This window comes from Pelmatolapia mariae, linkage group LG23, assembly GCF_036321145.2.
Source record: "Pelmatolapia mariae isolate MD_Pm_ZW linkage group LG23, Pm_UMD_F_2, whole genome shotgun sequence".
Taxonomy (NCBI): domain Eukaryota; kingdom Metazoa; phylum Chordata; class Actinopteri; order Cichliformes; family Cichlidae; genus Pelmatolapia; species Pelmatolapia mariae.
In genome coordinates, this window is record NC_086246.1 from 33343847 (window position 1) to 33362463 (window position 18617).

The following is an 18617-nucleotide window of genomic DNA, read 5'->3' on the forward strand; positions in this document are numbered from 1 at the left end:
CTTGCGCATCAGAAGCACATGAGCAAACATGTTTACATTCTTATTTCTAAAGCTGCGTCCACAAGAAGCGATTTGGTCATTGCACATCACTTTGCAGTTGATAACTGGTTACTTGCAGACATGACAGGTGACTCTCTAAAATATTTACCAGAGCCATTGAATGGAGAGTTGCACCATGTAAATGGACTTGTTCTTATATAGCGCTTTTCTACTCTGTCCAAGCGCTTTATACAACTAATTCATTCACACCAGCACTTCTAAGCGTCTAACATTCATAACATTCATACACATTCACACTCCGATGGTTAGTATCTTGCCCAAGGACACTTGGCATGCAGACTGGAATCGAACCACCAACCTTCTGGTTAGTGGCTGACTTGCTCTGCCATCTGAGCTACAGCCACCCCATTCATGCCAATGGACATTTCTTTTTTTTATAGAGATGGGGGATGACATAGCCTGGCAATACTTCCAGGAAGTTAGCAGCAGACACTAGCCATGAAGGTATAGCAGCACAAAAGTTTGAGACGCACTTTTAAATGGAAAGGTTTTAAAGAACTATATGTTATCAACACAGAGAAATCAGAATGACTTGTAAAATAGATTATAGAGTTATTCACCCATCAATTAGTAGAATTTTGAAATGCTAACAGAAAACATAATCTTAACCAGGAACAACAATATAAATTACTTTATATTTGTTATTTCATGTGACATTATGAAATCAAAAGAAAATATATGTTTTACTGGACTGAGTGAAATATTATGAACATTATGAAGTTGTCTGCTCTGCGTAAACGTATTTATCCAGTGATATATATGACCTGCCGTGTTATAGGATGTAGGATTATAACGGCACAAAAATTAAGCTTCTACTTATGTGAAACGTGGCTATAAATAAAGATTCAAGCATATCTGATAAGTTTCATTAACAGTTTTGAGTCTTTGTGCCATGCTGACAGTTAACATCTGTGTTACGTCACAGCTCAGCTGATGGCAGAGGACTCAAAGTGAGACTAAAAACATAATGTCAATTTAAAATTTGACACCAGCTCTGAAAACATAATCACCCAAGATTAAATGGGGAACTATACTAAATACTTTTTATGCTTTATTTAGCTGTGTTAACAAAACTAATCCTGTTTCTTTATTACACACACTGATAGGAACCAATGACAGACTTTATATAACATCAGCAATTAATTGATTTAAGAAGGCTAATAAAAACATAAAAATCTGTTTAATGTCTCGATGCATTTACCTGTCTAGTTTAAGATGACTTCTGGTCGGAATTATTGTCAGATTATTGTTTGACAACTTAAGGAAGAAGAATTGACAACACTGTTCCTTGAATATTTTACTTATATTTACACAAAAGATTATGCTACATGCACTGAGGTATAAAAACTATTGTAGATCAATACATTTATTAACTAGTAATGACTAAAAAACACAGCTCTGTCTCCCTATGCTCACATATTCCAGAGGTCCTTGATGTCTACATAAACCACATGACTATCCCGCTTTCTGGTGTTTACTACTCTAAACACAGCGTTTTAATCTGCCATTGAATTCATGTTTGAATTTAATTATAACCCCAGTGTACTGCTGAGTTCAGTGTTTTCCTTCGTAAGGACCACATTATATTATTATCGTATTACTCTCTTTCAGTTTTAACATGATTTTATCTGTAATTTTTTTTTTTTAAATGTGGACCATTTATTTATTTGCAGATGGTGGCCTGTATATTCCTTTCATAGCGGAGGATTTGTGGGCTGAGAGTGTTAATCTGAGGCCTGTGCATCCTATTAATAAACAACCACCGGATTTGTTTCCAGCTCAGACTGTTTCTGGCATAGAGACAGTCTGAGCCTGCACAAACCACCTGTTCAGACTCATCTGAACATTTTATAGCAGCTGGAGAGTTTTCATAGAGGGATAAGTCTAATTGTCCTATAAAGTTAAATTGTTTAAAGGATTTTGGAGATGTTCAACTTATAGATGTGTGCTTGTTTGTTTAAGTGTTTAAATGTCCACCAAATAACCTGCTGGATTCTGCTCGAGGAGCCCACAAACGATGGAACTGGTTCACTATTACTCAAACTTTTAATTGTTTTTGTTTCAACACTATAAGGTTAATCTTGTGGTTTTACTTGGAGCATGATTATGGACACACTGTGACCAAGTTGGAGTCCACTTGCATGGCAGAATGAATCCAAAACAGATAAGGATCACAGAAAACAAATTTAAAAACCCCCAAAACTGACATCCTGTAGTTCATCTTCTCACCAGCAGAGGGTGATAAAACATCTGAGAAGTTGGTGATATCAGAACTGTACATATTGATCTGATCAGTATGGAAGTTCATGTTTCTTTGACTGGATCAGTTTTTAAAGGAGCTATTTTTATAGAACAACAGAAACATGAGAGATGCTGAATGTCTTTAATGATTTATACACTGAGTACTATTGGATGTCCACTTATTCAGTCGTAGAGCATCCATCCAGTCTCTGTTCTTAGGATTTGACAGTAAATGAAAGCAAGAACCATGCAAATGTGCTCTTAATATGAAAATCTGCTCCTGTTGAGAGCTTCCTTCCTGTCCTGCTTCCATCACAGCTTCCAAAAATGAGTGGAACAGTAAAAGCATGTGGAGAGGTTGGAAAAATCACATTAAGAGAAATCAAACATTTGGATTCATTTTAACAAGCTCAGACTTGTTGAAAATACAGAGGAGCTGGTTGTGAACTGAGCTTCAAAGAAACACAACATACTGGTTGTGGTGGAGGTGTGGTCCCTGGCTCAGCTGCAGGGGAGGAGTGGTGCAGTGAGCTGAACAGGGCGGTGCTGCGGAGGCAGGTGAGAACACAACGTGTGGCATTTGGACTGATGACGGTCTTTTCCCTTCTTAGTGAGGCAGGAGACGAGAGAAGAGAGATAAAAAAGCTGAGACCAGCGCTGGCCAGAGTGTGTGGTAAACAAACTTGACATGTGTGAGCACAACCATTGTGTGTGTGGAGTCCATTCAACACTGTGATACCCACTGTGAAGCTTTAAGGGGATAAAATACAGAAAAACAACACGTGGATCCTGGAATAATCGTAGCTTCCATCTTTAAAAGACTGAAGAGGAAGAAGTTTGCAAGGAATCATTTAGAACAGTTTAAAACATCAACTGATTGAATCCATGAATCTGAAAACGTGTTTCTGAGTGAGAGAGACAGACATGTACAGACTGAACTATCAGTTCAACAGTCAGAGTATTTCTCTAACAGGAGGACACTCTCTACACTCAACTCAGCACAAAGACACTGAGGAACCACGGTAATATGAAAATCCCAACGAATCATCCATGAGCCCTGTGCCAAACCCAGGATAAAGAGTTTCAGTGAATGTGGTGTTGAAGGTGTGGAGGTGGATCAGAGTGTCAGAGGAGACTCTGTAGAAGGACAGAGTGCCAGCAGGACAGTCCACATACACTGCTACTCTGTTAGAGGGGGAGGAAGAGGAGGAGGAGGAGGAGGAGGAGGAGGAGGAGGAGGAGGAGGAGGAGATGGTCGGTATTTGGCTTTTATTGTGCCAGACAGAAAGAGGACCATCATCCGTGCACTTCAGACTCCAGGACTGATCATTCCATCCAAAAACACAGTCATTAACCTTTCCTTTCTTTCTGATTCCTCTGTAACTCACTGATATCCAAACCTTTCCACTCCACTCGACTTCCCAGTAACAGCGACCAGTCAGACCATCTCTACACAGCAGCTGAGGACACCGGTCAATAAATCTGTCCATATGATTAGGATATGATTGAACCTTTTCCAACACATATGTCACCTTCCTGTTGTCATCAGACAGTTTGAGGTTTTTATTTACTGTGTTTGTGTCGATTGTGAGTTGACAGGAATCTGATGGAGAGAACAAACACAATCCAGCTGCAGTTATTGATCCATCATCTGTTTATTGATTGACACTTTGATGATGACTCCTGACATCAGAGATGTGAATGAGTGATGTGACAGTTTGAAGATGGTTGAATATGTGCTGCTTTGTTTTCATGAATCACATTAAAAACACACTTACACTTCCTCAGACCTGGTGTCAACCATCGGACTCCAGCAGGCTCCACCCTGAAAGGAGGAGGGGGGTCAGACCAGCACAGTCTCTTTCAGCATGCATACATGGAGATTACATGCAGTGTTGGGGAGTAACGGAATACATGTACCGCCGTTACGTATTTAAAATACAAAATATGAGTAACTGTATTCCGTTACAGTTACCGTTTAAAAAGGTGGTATTTAGAATACAGTTCCTTTGTTGAAATAAATGGATTACACGGCAGTATTTTCACAGCAAAATCTCCAGTGTTAAATTAACACTAGAGAGTGTCTATATGGGTCCACACCTCTGAGTGTTAAATATAACACTGTTGAGTGTTAAATGAACACTTTTGACAGTGTTATATTTTTAAAAGACCCCTAGTCAGTTTTGGAGATTAACAATGACTAACACTGAGCAGTGCTTATTTTCTAACACTGGAAAATAACTCAAAATGTTAGAAATATTCCAGTGTTAGAAGATCAGCACTGCCCAGTGTTAGCCATTGCTAATCTTCAAAACTGACTAGGTCACTTTTAAAAATATAACACTGTCAAAAGTGTTCATTTAACACTCAACAGTGTTATATTTAACACTCAGAGGTGTGGACCCATATAGACACTCTCTAGTGTTAATTTAACACTGGAGATTTTGCTGTGTTCCTGTTTCATATTGTCACGGGTCAAGACTGTTTGGGTTTTGTTTGACAGCTACGTTCGGTTGTTCCAGGCAGCAGCATTATGGTTGCCATGGTTACAGGGTGACGCGCGCTGTCTCTGCGACTGTGGTCGTGTCCAAATTCATGGGCTGCATCCTCCTGAGGCCGCATTTGTAGACCAATTACGTCACAACGACGCGCCGAAGGCTGTCCAAATTCGTAGACTCCTCCGAATGCAGCCGACAAATGCGTCCTCCTTTTCCCAGAATTTGAAGGATGGGTCGGGTGTGTCCTTCGTGGCCTACCATATCCCAGAATTCATAGCGCGGCCCAGCCAAACTCCAGTTTCCAACAATGGCGGCCGCTACTAAGTTTTAAAATTACTCTTACTAATCTTTCTGGGTCACAAAATAAACTTTTAACATATTTTCAGGCGAGAAAGTAGCTGTGTAAAGATCAAATATCTGCTTGGTTTATCAAGATATCGCATATTTGCAAAAGTGCTTTGACGTTTTCGGAGACGTCTGTTACCCACCAGCTCGATAGCTAGTCGGGAGCTCAAGGGTCACTGAAGCCGCCGAGAACGGCACAACTCCCGGCACATCATTTTCAGATCACCGCGGACTTTCGCTACTCAGGTTAAACGTAATATATAAGTCACTTAGACAACCTAAAAATGTTATTGTTGGGCTTTTTTCAGTGTTTTATTTGTTCGTGAGTAAATCGGTTTGGCTGAGATTAAAGTTATTAGATAAGATTAGATAAAATAAAACTTTATTAATCCCCCGGGAGGGTTCCTCCTTGGTTTTTACACAGTTGAATAAACGTCAAACAGAAAACTGATTAAACAGAAGTGTGAGATGGTCGAGAATTTACGCCAGTGTCCTGTTATATTTTAGATAGCAAGGAACAGACGGCCGAGTTTATTAAACTCCACCGAGACAGCGGTGACGCTAATCAAAAGGCTCGACCGTCCAATTTCCCCAGCCGTTTACTTCCAGCCTACCCGACCTTCTGAGTACCCGGCCCACGTAGACCGCGAAGGCTGGGTCCTCAGAAGGATGCAGCCCATGAATTTGGACACGACCTGTGTGTTTCCTGGGTGAGAGAGCCCCTTTTTGTTGTTGTTGTTGTGCTAAGCTAATAGGCAGAATGCTACAGGCATAGCCCTAAAGAATGTTGCCTCATGGGCAGTGTAGTCCGTGCTGCAGGGAGAATGGACTGCCACACCTGTTATGTATCTGTGAGCGCGAGGAGGGAGAAAAAGGAGAGTGGAAAAGTAGAGTTGTCATCGAGCAGAAACGGGAGCTGGAAGCATGTAAATATAATAATAACCACTGCAGCCAAGAAGAGTGCCTGACGAGCCCAGTTGTAAGTAAGCTATTAAGACTCGACTGTACACTGTGTTCGTGTTTTCCTCCGAAACAATAAGTTCAGTTGGAGCAGCCTTTCAACGCCTCTCTCTGTCTCAAACTTAACCCAGACAACAAAGTAAAACTATTTTTCGGCTACGAGCCCGACACGGAACCCGACGTATTAGCCAGAGGTCCCTTTACTATGGTTCCGCGGACCTTCAGTAATAGTAATAAATCACATTCATGTAGTTGTAAAAAGCATGATAATATATTAAGTAATCCAAAGTATTCAGAATGCGTTACTCTCGTTGAGTAATGTAATGGAATACGTTACAAAATACATTTTGGGGCATGTATTCTGTAATCTGTAGTGGAATACATTTTAAAAGTAACCTTCCCAACACTGATTACATGTTATCGCTATGGCTGAAACTGCTGATCATTTGGACTGATCCTGGCTCTGCCAGTTTTTTGAATCAGTTGTTGGATTGGTTGTCACAGCAATACATTTATATAGTGAAAGCATGGCTCCACCATTTTACTGATTGGTGTATTGATAATAAGAAGAGTGCTTCAAGTGAAGAGAATATCAATGATTCTCTTCATGAGCCCTTGTTTTATAGTAGAAGTTTTCTTTGGGAGAGAGAGAGGTTTCTTTCTGATATATATTCTATGAATTTATTGTAAAACAGCTGTCTGACATCATTTTAAAAAATGATGTCAGACAGCTTACTGTAAATTCTACAGTAAACCCATCAATTTCTGCTGTTTTCACTTTAGACACAGAGAGCTGTGTCATTGTTCATCTCAGAGTCACACAAACAGGCAAGAAACAAAGTGTTTTCAGCTCTTCCTCCTCTATCAGGCATTCTCTACATACCTGAGAGTGTCCAGTCTCCATTGTGGATCCTTCAGTCCAGCTGAGAGCATCTTCATTCCTGAGTCTCCTGGATGATTGTAGCTCAAATCCAACTCCTTCAAATGAGAGGGGTTAGAGCTCAGAGCTGAAGCCAGAGAAGTACAGCCCTCCTCTGTGATCAGACAGCCTGACAGCCTGTGAACACACAAAACAGCAATCAATCTGTGAACTGTTCCCTGAAGGTTTTATTTTTAAATATTGAGATACAATGTCATCCATAAGCCACAATCCACAAGAGATGAAAACAGCAGCCTAAAATTGATTTATAAAGCAAAATCCTACAATATTAAGCATTGAATTTCAACATTTACGTAGTCCCCTGTGAGCAGCACTTGATGACAGTGAAGAACACCCTTTAGGACGTGACTTTCAACAGAACCAGACTGAGGGACGGGCAGCTATCTGCTTTGACCAGTTGTAGAGTAATTAGAAAGGAGAAAAGAAAGAAAGAAGTCTTGAGAGATCAAAAATAACAAACAGGACAAAACACAAGCTACAAGAGAGGACAAAGTTCTTTCTAGTTTAGTATCAACAATTTCAAGATTCACAGTGTTACTGTAATGTTGATTTAATGTCATCCAAAGGAAGTATCTGGTGAGACGCCATGTTTCTAAGATTTTCATCATTGAGTACAATAACCTCCGTTGTAACTATATTTAGAACCAGCACATTAGAGGTCATCAAGGTGTTTATGTCCTTAAGACATCCCTGCAGTTTAATTAACTGGTGTGTGACATTTGGCTCAGTGGATATATAAAGTTGGGTGTCATCCCCAAAGCAATGAAAATGTATGCTATGCCTTCTAATAATATTGCCAAAAGGAAAGATGTATAAATTAAAACGAACTGGCTGCAGTATGCAACCCTGTGGAACTACATACTTTCACAGGGTTCAAACCATTTTTGTTAATACCAATGATGTATTCTATGTGTCTGTAGTAAAATGTAATGATTAAGGGCACTTAATGCTGCACTTTGGTATAGCAAGACAAACACAGTAAAGGTTATTATCTGAGGCCATAAGAAGATCAATAGTAACCTTCAATAGTGCTGTTTCTGTGCTATTATGAACTATAAATCCACACCCATCTTACAGCATCTCTTATAATCATAGAAAACAAGTTGTGATTTGTTGCAAATAGTGCAAATTATCTAACTTATATAATTATAACGAAATAATTGTCTATAATTGTTTACAACTGGGAATAGGTGTCATTTGAATTTTTACAATATTGAAATTCTGAGAAATGGATTCTGTAAGGTGAAATTGATTAACATTTTTCCAGCTATGCCAAAGTCATTAACTCTCTATTACACACACAATCAAGAAGTTGCACAAAGGTTGTTCATATTCTTAAATGGCTCTATTTGTTATTATTTAATCCAATAATCCTACAAGTGTAATTGTATTGTTTAATGGCGTGTAGAATGTGGAAAAGGCAGACACTAAAACAGACAGTAGTGAAGTGCCAGTGAGTAGTGGGGCCATTTTCTAGGGCTCTGGTGGTGTTCATCTTGATCTTCCTTGCACAAAGGAAGGTTCCTAGTCCTGGTGGAATTGGGCTCATATTTGGTTAATCTTAAAAAAAAAAGACGTCACTTGATTGGAAATGCCTGAGTGAGAGAAATGACAGGGAATAGAAGGAAAAGACCATATTTCACCCATACTGTCTCCCTGTGAAATCCATAAGTGATTTTAAAATCCTTCTCTTTACACATAACACTGCCCACTTCTCTCTTTGACAGCAGACTTATTTTCTAGAGTTTCTGAAAGTAGAAGAGGAGGCAGACCCTCTCTCAGTTATGCTGTAATAGGGTTAGGATCCTAGGAGTTTTTCATTATGTACTAATCCTCTTCTTTACTCAATCCATTTTACGCTCTGTGAACAGCTCTATAGCATTTAATTATTAGTAAACATTTAAAATATGGTTTTCTCTTGCCAAGTGTGTCTTTGTCCCCACTCTCTCTGCTCTCTTCTTCGTTCCCCCTTTCATATGTGAAATGATCATCAGTTGAAAAGTCTGAATCCTGACCTGAGAGTTTCCACAGTACAATCTGGACTCTCCAGTCCGGCAGATAGAAGCTTCAGTCCTGAATCCTGCAGGTCATTGTTACTTAGGTCCAGTTGTCTCAGGCTAGAGAACTGGGAACTGTGAAATAAGGACAGCACTTCACAGGTTCTCTCGGACAGATTACATACTTTCAGTCTGAAAAATTATGAACAAAAACATAATAGCACTGGTGTTAAAGCGTATTCAAGGTACGACAAGAAGACAATAGATTTGGCAATATTTCAGGACCAGCTGGAATCTTCATTGCCTTATGTTAAAATAAACAGAAATGTGGCAGTTTTCTGTGACTTTAAAATCAATACTAAAACTGCAAAGCCACAAGAGAAGATAGGTTAAGTTCAATAATTTAGCCACAATAACTATTGGCAATTTTGGTCTGTTGATGAAAAACAAAATGTCTCTTGATGTGACCTGAGAGTTTCCAGCATACAGTGTGGACTCTTTAGTCCAGTGGACAGAAGCTTCACTCCTGAATCCTGCAGGTCATTGTTACTCATGTCCAGCTCTCTCAGGCTAGAGGACTGTGAGTTGAAAACTGAGGAGAGAGCTTCACAGCTTTTCTCTGTGAGGTTACAGCCTCTCAATCTGAAAAATTATACAAAAGAAGGCTTTAATTAAAGTGTGTCTACGGTGGCCAAAAGAGTTATTAGATTTAGCAATATTTATTCTGTTTTGTTTTGTCAGTGGGGTTAGGTTAATTGGTAATTCTACATTGTGAATGTGAGTGTGAATGGTTGTTTGTCTATATGTGTTTGCCCTGTGACAGACTGGTGACCAGTATAGGGTGTATTCTGCCTCTTGTCCTATGGTAGCTGGGATAGGCTCCAGCACCCCCTGACAAGTATAATCAGAAGAGAATGAATGGATGGATGGATGGATATTTTGTTTTAGGACTAAGTGAAATCCTTATTGTCTTGTGGCCTTATGTTAAATAAGTTAGAAATCTTAATTGTGAAATTCATCCTGACCTAGACTGAAATGCTAAAAATATAAAGATGCAAAAATATGTAAGTTAAACTTAATTAGCTATGTTTAATATAGTATTTTTTTTTTCCATAAAAACAAATCACCTGAGCTAACCTGATAGTTTCTAGTTTACAGTGTGGACTCTCCATTCCAACAGACAGAAGCTTTACACCAGAATCCATTAGGTTATTGTTACTCATGTCCAACTCTGTCAAAGTAGAGGACTGGGATCTGAGAACTGAGGACAGAGCTTCACAGCCTTTCTCTGAGAGGTCACAGACACTCAGTCTAAAAAAAAGAAGAGAAAGAAAATGTGATTAGATAAGTTCAAATGATGAATACAGATGAGCCAAACAGCACAATTTGCCAGTTAATTAAATGCTATCCTGGGACAAATCTTAAATAACTTGAATTTGTTTAGAGAAAACTAAATTCTTTCTTTGTATCTAAATGGAAACCACTGAGTGAAAGATACATTTATTGATATTAGTTCAGCACCAAATGGCAAAGGCATACAGCCCTGTCATGGGTGTTTAAAGGACTGGAACCATGTTTTTTTTTGGGAACATTTATGTAGTAGATGCTTGTTGTTCACATTCAAATTGTTTTTGAGAGACTAAAGAGGAATAGAATTTCTCCTCTGAGAACCGCAATGATTAAGTTTCTCAACAAATTGTCAAACAAATGTATACTAATATGACTAAGTAAAGATACAAAGATCGCCAGAAGAGCTTTTACTAAATTCAAGCAATGTAAACACACAAGCAATGTAAACACTGTGATTCAGTTTTCAGCGCGTTTGTTTTTGTCTTCATTTAGCTGATATTTAAGTAAATGAATATAAAAAAACTGAGATTACATCTTTTTGTTGGATTTTTTAATGTTGCTAATATCACAGTTAGGCATGCGTAGACTCAACCTCAAAGTGTGTGGACAAACCAGTGGCTACAACTTGAGGAAGAACATTTTGGAGAATTGAGCAGAGACCCCCATGTTAGTAGGATTTTCTTGTGCTCAGGTTCAGTGTGTTGGAAGTAGATTGTTGTGTCCAAATTTGTTGAGCTCCTTAAATGTTTTTCTTTTTTCTTCAAAGGTAGTCCAGGATTTAGTATATGTTTGTCAGAGTAAAACTCAAATTTTAGTGTCCACAATATTAAAAAGCTTATCAAAAATACATAAAAGACTTCAAGCTGTACTAAAATTAATAAAAGTAATTTGGTAATATGGTAGGATATGGACTTGTGATTAAAGAAATCACTGAATCAACCACATTGTGTAACAAAAGGGATAAGCACAAATATACTTACAGAGCTTTGTTGGACGCTTTGACCACTGGAAGCAGCCTCAGAAGAGCCTCCTCTGAAGCAGAGTATTTCTTAAGGTCAAACATGTCCAGATCTTTTTCTGATGACAGTAAGATGAAGGCCAGAGCTGACCACTGTGCAGGAGACAGTTTATCTGTGGAGAGATGCCCTGATTTCAGGGACTGTTGGATCTCCTCCACTAGAGAACAATCATTCAGTTCATTCAGACAGTGGAAAAGATTGATGCTTTTCTCTGCAGACAGATTCTTTCTAATTTTCTTCTTGATGTACTGGACTGTTACCTGATTGTTTGACCACTTACTTCCTGCTTCTGTCAACAGACCTCGTAGAAGAGCCTGATTGGTCCGCAGTGAAAGACCCAGGAGGAAGCGTAGGAACAAGTCCAGGTGTCCATTTGGACTCTGTAAGGCCTTCTCCACAGCACTCTGGTGGATATACTGGAGTTTTGGTTTGTTAAATAATTTAGACAACATGGTTGTTGTTTGTTGTTCCTCTTCCAGCAGATTGACTCCAGAGTTGATGAAGGTCAGATGGACATGAAGAGCAGCCAGAAACTCCTGAACACTCAGATGGATGAAGCAGTACACCTTGTACCGGTACAGTCCTCTCTCCTCTTTAAAGATCTGTGTGAACACTCCTGAGTACACTGAGGCTGTTCTGATATTGATGCCACAGTCTGTTAGGTCTGATTCATAGAAGATCAGGTTTCCTTTCTGCAGCTGATCAAAAGCCAGTTTTCCCAGAGACTCAATCATCTTCCTGCTCTCTGGACTCCAGTGTGGATCTGTCTCAGTTCCTCCATCATACTTGACCTTCTTCACTTTGGCCTGAACCACCAGGAAGTGGATGTACATCTCAGTCAGGGTTGTGGGTAGCTCTCCTCCCGCTCTGGTTTTCAGCACATCCTCCAGAACTGTAGCAGTGATCCAGCAGAATACTGGGATGTGGCACATGATGTGGAGGCTTCGTGATGTCTTGATGTGGGAAATGATTCTGCTGGCTTGCTCCTCATCACTGAATCTCTTCCTGAAGTACTCCTCCTTCTGTGGATCAGTAAACCCTCTGACCTCTGTCACCAAATCAACACATTGTGGAGGGATCTGATTGGCTGCTGCAGGTCGTGTGGTTATCCAGAGGCGAGCAGAGGGAAGCAGATTCCCACTGATGAGGTTTATCAGCAGCACATCCACTGAGGAGGACTTTCTAGGGTCACTCAGAATTTTAATTTTGTTGAAGTCCAGAGGAGGTCGACACTCATCCAGACCATCAAAGATGAACACAACCTGGAAGTCTTCAAAGGTGCAGATTCCTGCTTCTTTGGTTTCAGTAAAGAAGTGATGAATAAGTTCCACCAAGCTGAACTTTTCCTCTTTCAGCACATTCAGCTCTCTGAAAGTGAATGGAAATATGAACTGGATATCCTGGTTGACTTTGTCTTCAGCCCAGTCCAGAGTGAACTTCTGTGTTAAGACTGTTTTCCCAATGCCAGCCACTCCTTTTGTCAGCACTGTTCTTACTGTTTGATTACTTGCAGTTGAGGCTTTAAATATGTCTTCTTGTCTGATTGTTGTTTCTGGTCTCTCTGGTTTCCTGGATGCTGTTTCAATCTGTCTAACTTCATGTTCATCACTGACCTCTGCAGTCCCTCCCTCTGTGATGAAGAGCTCTGTGTAGATCTGATTCAGAAGGGTTGGGTTTCCTGCTTTAGCAATCCCCTCAAACACACACTGGAACTTCTTCTTCAGGTTCGATTTAAGTTCACATTCACAAAGTGGAGAAAGCACTTCTGAAAAAACACAAGTAATAAATTCAAGTAACGAGTTGTGCATAACTAACCAAAAATTCCAATTGTGTGAAGACTAAGTATAAATGTTCTATTTATCCAGCGGTTGAAATTTTAAGAGAAATCCCCTTACGATTCCGTAGACGCTCAGCCAGATCCTCCTGCTTCATTCTCTTCAGGAACTGCACTGCAATCTTCAGAATAGCCCCTCTCCCACTCCTCATCTGCTCTTCATCTTTACTGTCCAAGGTCCCATCTCCCTGCTGTTTCTCTGAACATTCTGGGTTGTCTGGACTCAAAAGTCTCTGGATTTTCTTCAGCTCCATCTTCACAAAAGTGATGATGTTGTCCTCCAGCCGCTGTAACAGAATACTATACAAATGACCCAATCAGACCCAATCATGGAGCCAAAAAGCAGAGCTATGTTGAAGATTTAGGATAATCCAGAAATCTACAAAGAGCAGCATGGTGATATCTGTGACCAGTATAGCTGTAAAAGTAGTTGTTATATATGTACAGACCATAAATATATTTTCCAGACATGTTTGATGCTGCTGGGCAGACTGACCACTGGGAACCTCTGAGCTCTCCCAGTCCACTCTGTGGAGAAATCATGAAAAATTAGTTCAAGCACTGAATAAAGGTCCAGGAAATTACACTTTGACAAAGACAGTTATCCAGAGGACTCCTGTAATTGTAAAAGTTTACTACTCTTGCTGATCCGACTAAGAAGCAACAGCTCAGTTTAGTGTTTTTCTTTGAGTTTAAGTTCTTGCAGTGTTCTGATAAGCTTTAATGCTCAGCAAACTTCAAGTTTGAAACGTTAAACTGTATGTCAGAGTCTGGAAATATCAGTCAATCTTGGTTTTAATCTTGTTCAATCTTGTTTAAATCCTTACTCTTTTCCAAGAAGTTGAGTCTTTTCCTTGAATTTAAAGTACCATTTACTGTCCCATCCATCTTCATGGACACAAAAATGAATTCTTTTCCACTGGATTTTTTTTATATGTGGCTTTCTCTGGATAAACAAAGGGCAGAGGACTGGACTGCACGCTGTCATAGAGATCGAGATCCCCGGCTTAACTTTATCCAAAAAAGGAATAAAAGGACTTAACATGCAGTCTTTTTATGGGTAAAGTGCTAATAGTTATTGATGCTTAATTCTAGTCAGAATATAATCGAATAACGGTCTTATCAATATGATGAATAAGAAAAAAATAGCCCAACCATTGAAATGACTCCAATACCTGACTTTTAACTGAGATTTTGTGTGGAGTGGTATGTTTAGTACTAATGCTGATATTGGTCTCAGAGAGTCTCTTTGTGTAAGGGGTGATAGGAATGAGAGTGAGGAATAAGTGAGACACTAAGAAGGCTGAAGAATCTCAGAGAATCTCTTATTTTACAATGTATGATTTAAAAAACAAGTCATTGAGATAAAAAGTATTCCTATATAACAGAAATAAAAAAGGGATAATGTTGAAATCATAAAGAGTCATGATATGCATGTGTGACTGAGCTAATGAGAAATTATGTTGAAGTACCCTCAGCATGTTGGGGCTTTCTCTGTATTCCTGTAGGGTTTTTTTTTTTAACCTCACAATATGAATGAAATGAAAATTATTATTATAATAACTAGTGAAAACAGTCCACAGTACATTAGTGAGATTGAAAAAGACTTCTGTAGAGACTATGGCATTGTTAATGTCAAATGAAGTCTACACAACCCCCAAGGAAATGTTCTTGCAAAGCATGCTTTTCAGATTGACAAAGGTATTCTGATAAAAAGAGGACCCACTGATAGAACTGATATGCTACAGAGCAACAGCTATAATACCTACTGGCAATAACCCGGCTGGACTATTCATGGGACTTAAAACCTATCTACTCTCCCGTCAGACAAAGGGAACCTGATTCCAAAACGGCCAGATAAAACTCTAATCAGATGCAGAAATTATGATACAAAACAACAAGCATTTTATTTCAACAGGAGACATGGAGTGAAAGACCTGCCTCCACTTCACTTCTCAACAAGAAATGAGACATAACAACAGAGTTCTTGTCAGAAACCCTTCAGGATCGGTGATGGACATAACAAAACACTTCAAGGAAATAGAATAATCTGTAAACCTGGTGTGAGATCTTTATGTTACAGTCATTTTTATAAGAAGTTACTGGTTTTTAAAACAGAAAAGTTTAACTAATTAAGGTTACACATTAATATCAGAATGCTACTGTTTAGTAAATGATAACTCAATTTTGTATAAGTAACTCAGAGTGAGGTCAGTTTGAAGGGATTTGTCAAGGTGGCACATAAACGAGTTAGAGTTAATCATGCATGTGACTAAGATGTGCATGGAGCTAATAAAGTGACGTAGTGAGTACAAAAAACTATATTATTCTCTTTTCCTTTTTTCTGTTTTTTTGTAACAACTTCACAGGTCCTTTTTGCTTGTATGCTTGAAGTCTGGATGGACATCCTTATCTAGAACTATTGTACAGATACAATAGTTCTTTTTCAGATACAGTAGCAATTTGTATGAAAACTAGATTTCAGTGAATACTACTTGATAGTTCAGGGTAAAATCAATAAGGATATCTTACATTATACAGTATACAACACAACATAAATTATAGAAGAAAAAATTTGGATAAACACTATTCTATGTTTGCTGAAGAGGAATTTCAGTTATCAAAGGCTTTTAAGAGACAATTTGTATAGTATTAGAGAGAATGATGTGTTTGGACTGCAATTTGTATACGATAACATTAACAGGAGTTTACGTGTACATGTTGGACATGGTTATTAAAATAAAAGAATTCCTTGCTCATTGACTTCCATTGAGATGTAGTTTAGAGACCATGACACAACATCACACAGTTTATTCAAATCAGAAAACCAAACTGGAGTTAATTAAAGAGTTCATGTAGCTAACAGATCACCTCTCTGCAGCAGATGGTTGATGTCCTTTAAAGTGAATGAGGCGCTCTTCAGACCAGTCACTCTTTAAAGACACACAGCTGTGTTCAGCTCCAGGTTCAGCAGGTCTCCCATAGATCCTGTTAAACAGACAAGAAAAATGTACTTTTTCTTGAGTATGAGGAGAAGGGAACTCCAAACTAGTGTTGGCAGTGTAACAATAGGACAACAGGTGACAGACCAATAGTCATTTACAGTATGCAGAACAATTGATAGTCTTACTATGAGCAATTTGAGTTTAAATATACAGTGTGTAAAATCTGTCTGCTGTTCACATCTCCAGTGACAATGATACTGAAATGAGTTGTTGAGGGTATCCAACTTTTCTGTTGGTGAGCGCTGATGGTTTTGCCTGGTTTGCTCTTAGCCAGTGTTATTGAAACTTTTTTTGAAGTAGATCTAACATTCTTGGATTCTGAAACTTGGCGAAGAAAATCTGATAGCTCATGAGACTATTATTAAAATGTTTATCAGAGGGAAACTGTGATGTGTTCGAAACTCGAGCCTAACATTAGCTGACATAACAAGTTGGCTTATAACAAGTAGCTGTAGCTTAGCTCGCTCATGGTCAACTGTCCAGAGAAAAGAGGGTTGCATGTTTAATCTGCTTACAATAAGTAATTGCAACAATATCTGGACTAAATTAGCATGTTCATACATATTTTTGTTTATTAGAGCCCTAACTTCAGTTCAGGAGATGAGAGTTGATGTGAGGAGGAAGAGGATGGTATTTTATCCAAATGCTAGTTGCACCGTCTTTGTCCTTCACATTTCTGTTTCTTTGGTGAATGGGACACCTTCTCAAATGATAAAATATAGGTGTGATCCATCATATCTTGAGTCTGAAGATGCAGACACAAGTTAAAATTTGTCTCCATGGCATATGAATGCCTTTAAATTCTCTTAAATTCTCTCTGTCTCTGTCTATTAAATAACATCAAAAAATAACTGTCTGGACCTTTAAATGTACATGTTGAACATGTTTTATGGAATTAAGGAATTACTCACTCATTAACTTCCATTGAAATGCAATTTAGAGACCAAAACAACATCGAGACGTTCATTTAAATCAGGAAACCAAACTGACAGGTATCAAAGGGTTCATGTTAGTGAAACCTCTCTTCAGCAGATGGTTGGTGTTCTCTAAAGTGAATGAGGCGCTCTTCAGACCAGTCACTCTTTAAAGACACACAGCTGGGTTCAGGTCCAGATTCAGGTCTCTCATAGATCCTGCTAAACAGAGAAGAAAAGAATATTTTTTAAATTTCCTGTTACAGAAACTGATGAAGACTTAGAATACCTTCATCATCTGAAAAACTGATTTGCATGTTGAGCATGAGCAGAAGGAAACTCCAAACTACCACCACCATTTGCACAATTGCAGAACTACTAATGGTTATATTATAAGCAGCACAATTTCAGAGTTATAGTTTTTATAATTTTCCCACCACATGTCAGTAGATTGCACATTAATGGCAACTGATTTCTGTTTTTTTACATCTCAAAATCCTACACGTGCATGATCCTAAGTATGTTGGCAGCTGTTGGGCAAACAACTCTGGCTGCCATTCATCTGTATGTAGGCTGTCAGTCTGCTGTTTATCTCATCCACATATATTTAATCAGATACGACTCAGTGAGTCAGTGAAGGTCACTTCTGTCCATTGACAGTGATGCTGAGGTGAATTACGGATATTCTTAAGATTCCTATTGGTAAATGCTGCTGTTTTTGCTGCTTTTAGCCAGCATTAGTGGAACTTTCTTTAAAGTGGATATTACTGTTGCTGTTAAATGTAGCACCATGGTCTTGGAGGAACACCGTCTCGTTTCACTTTATACTGTGCCACTGTTTAAGGTTGAAATGACAATAAAGCCACTTGACTTAACTTGAGTTGACAAATATTGTTGAATTTAGGCTCTTATTGAATAAACTGTCAAATGATGTGAGAATGTAAACTGCTTAGCAGAGGAAAAGTGGGACCTTTAGGACACTGAAGCCTAACATTAGCTGGCATAACATTAGATTATAGCTAACTTTTTTTGTTGTTTCCCAGCCTGTTGTCTGCTCTACAGAGATGGAAGGGTTGCATGAGTAATATGGTGACATTACATTATTTTAACAGTATCAGGAATAAATGAGCATGTTTGTGCTGTCTCCTGTGTGTTAGAGCCTGACATATGTTCAGGAATTTTATTTAGATGTCACTAACATCTTACTAAAATGTTTTGCTTTTCCTTCTCACCTTAGTTCTCATCTCCTGAACTGACATCAGGGCTCTAACACGCCTTCATGTTTTCATTGCTAATTCTAATTACTTTTAAGTTTATGAGAATGCATTACTTTTTCAGAAGAACTAATAACACACAAATCAATATAAATTTTTGAGTACAATATTCTGTTTTTATATTAAGTGGAAAAGACTAACTAGACATTTAAAGCACATGTTATACGTGTACATATTGGA

At 38.7% G+C, this 18617-nt stretch overlaps 1 protein-coding gene across 1 annotated transcript in view; it reads right to left on the minus strand.

Annotated features, from left to right (window-relative positions):
* The window catches only part of LOC134620335 (NLR family CARD domain-containing protein 3-like), a 156961-nt gene that overhangs the window by 137968 nt on the left and 376 nt on the right, over positions 1–18617 (minus strand). Inside the window, exons 2-9 of the mRNA XM_063466463.1 lie at positions 17269–17382; positions 13694–13772; positions 13306–13531; positions 11372–13175; positions 10179–10352; positions 9510–9683; positions 6988–7161; positions 4080–4126 (exon numbers count right to left, since the gene is read on the minus strand). Of these exons, the coding sequence (XP_063322533.1) occupies positions 4080–4126; positions 6988–7161; positions 9510–9683; positions 10179–10352; positions 11372–13175; positions 13306–13531; positions 13694–13772; positions 17269–17382 (2792 nt within the window). The remainder of the gene's footprint in view (positions 1–4079; positions 4127–6987; positions 7162–9509; positions 9684–10178; positions 10353–11371; positions 13176–13305; positions 13532–13693; positions 13773–17268; positions 17383–18617) is intronic.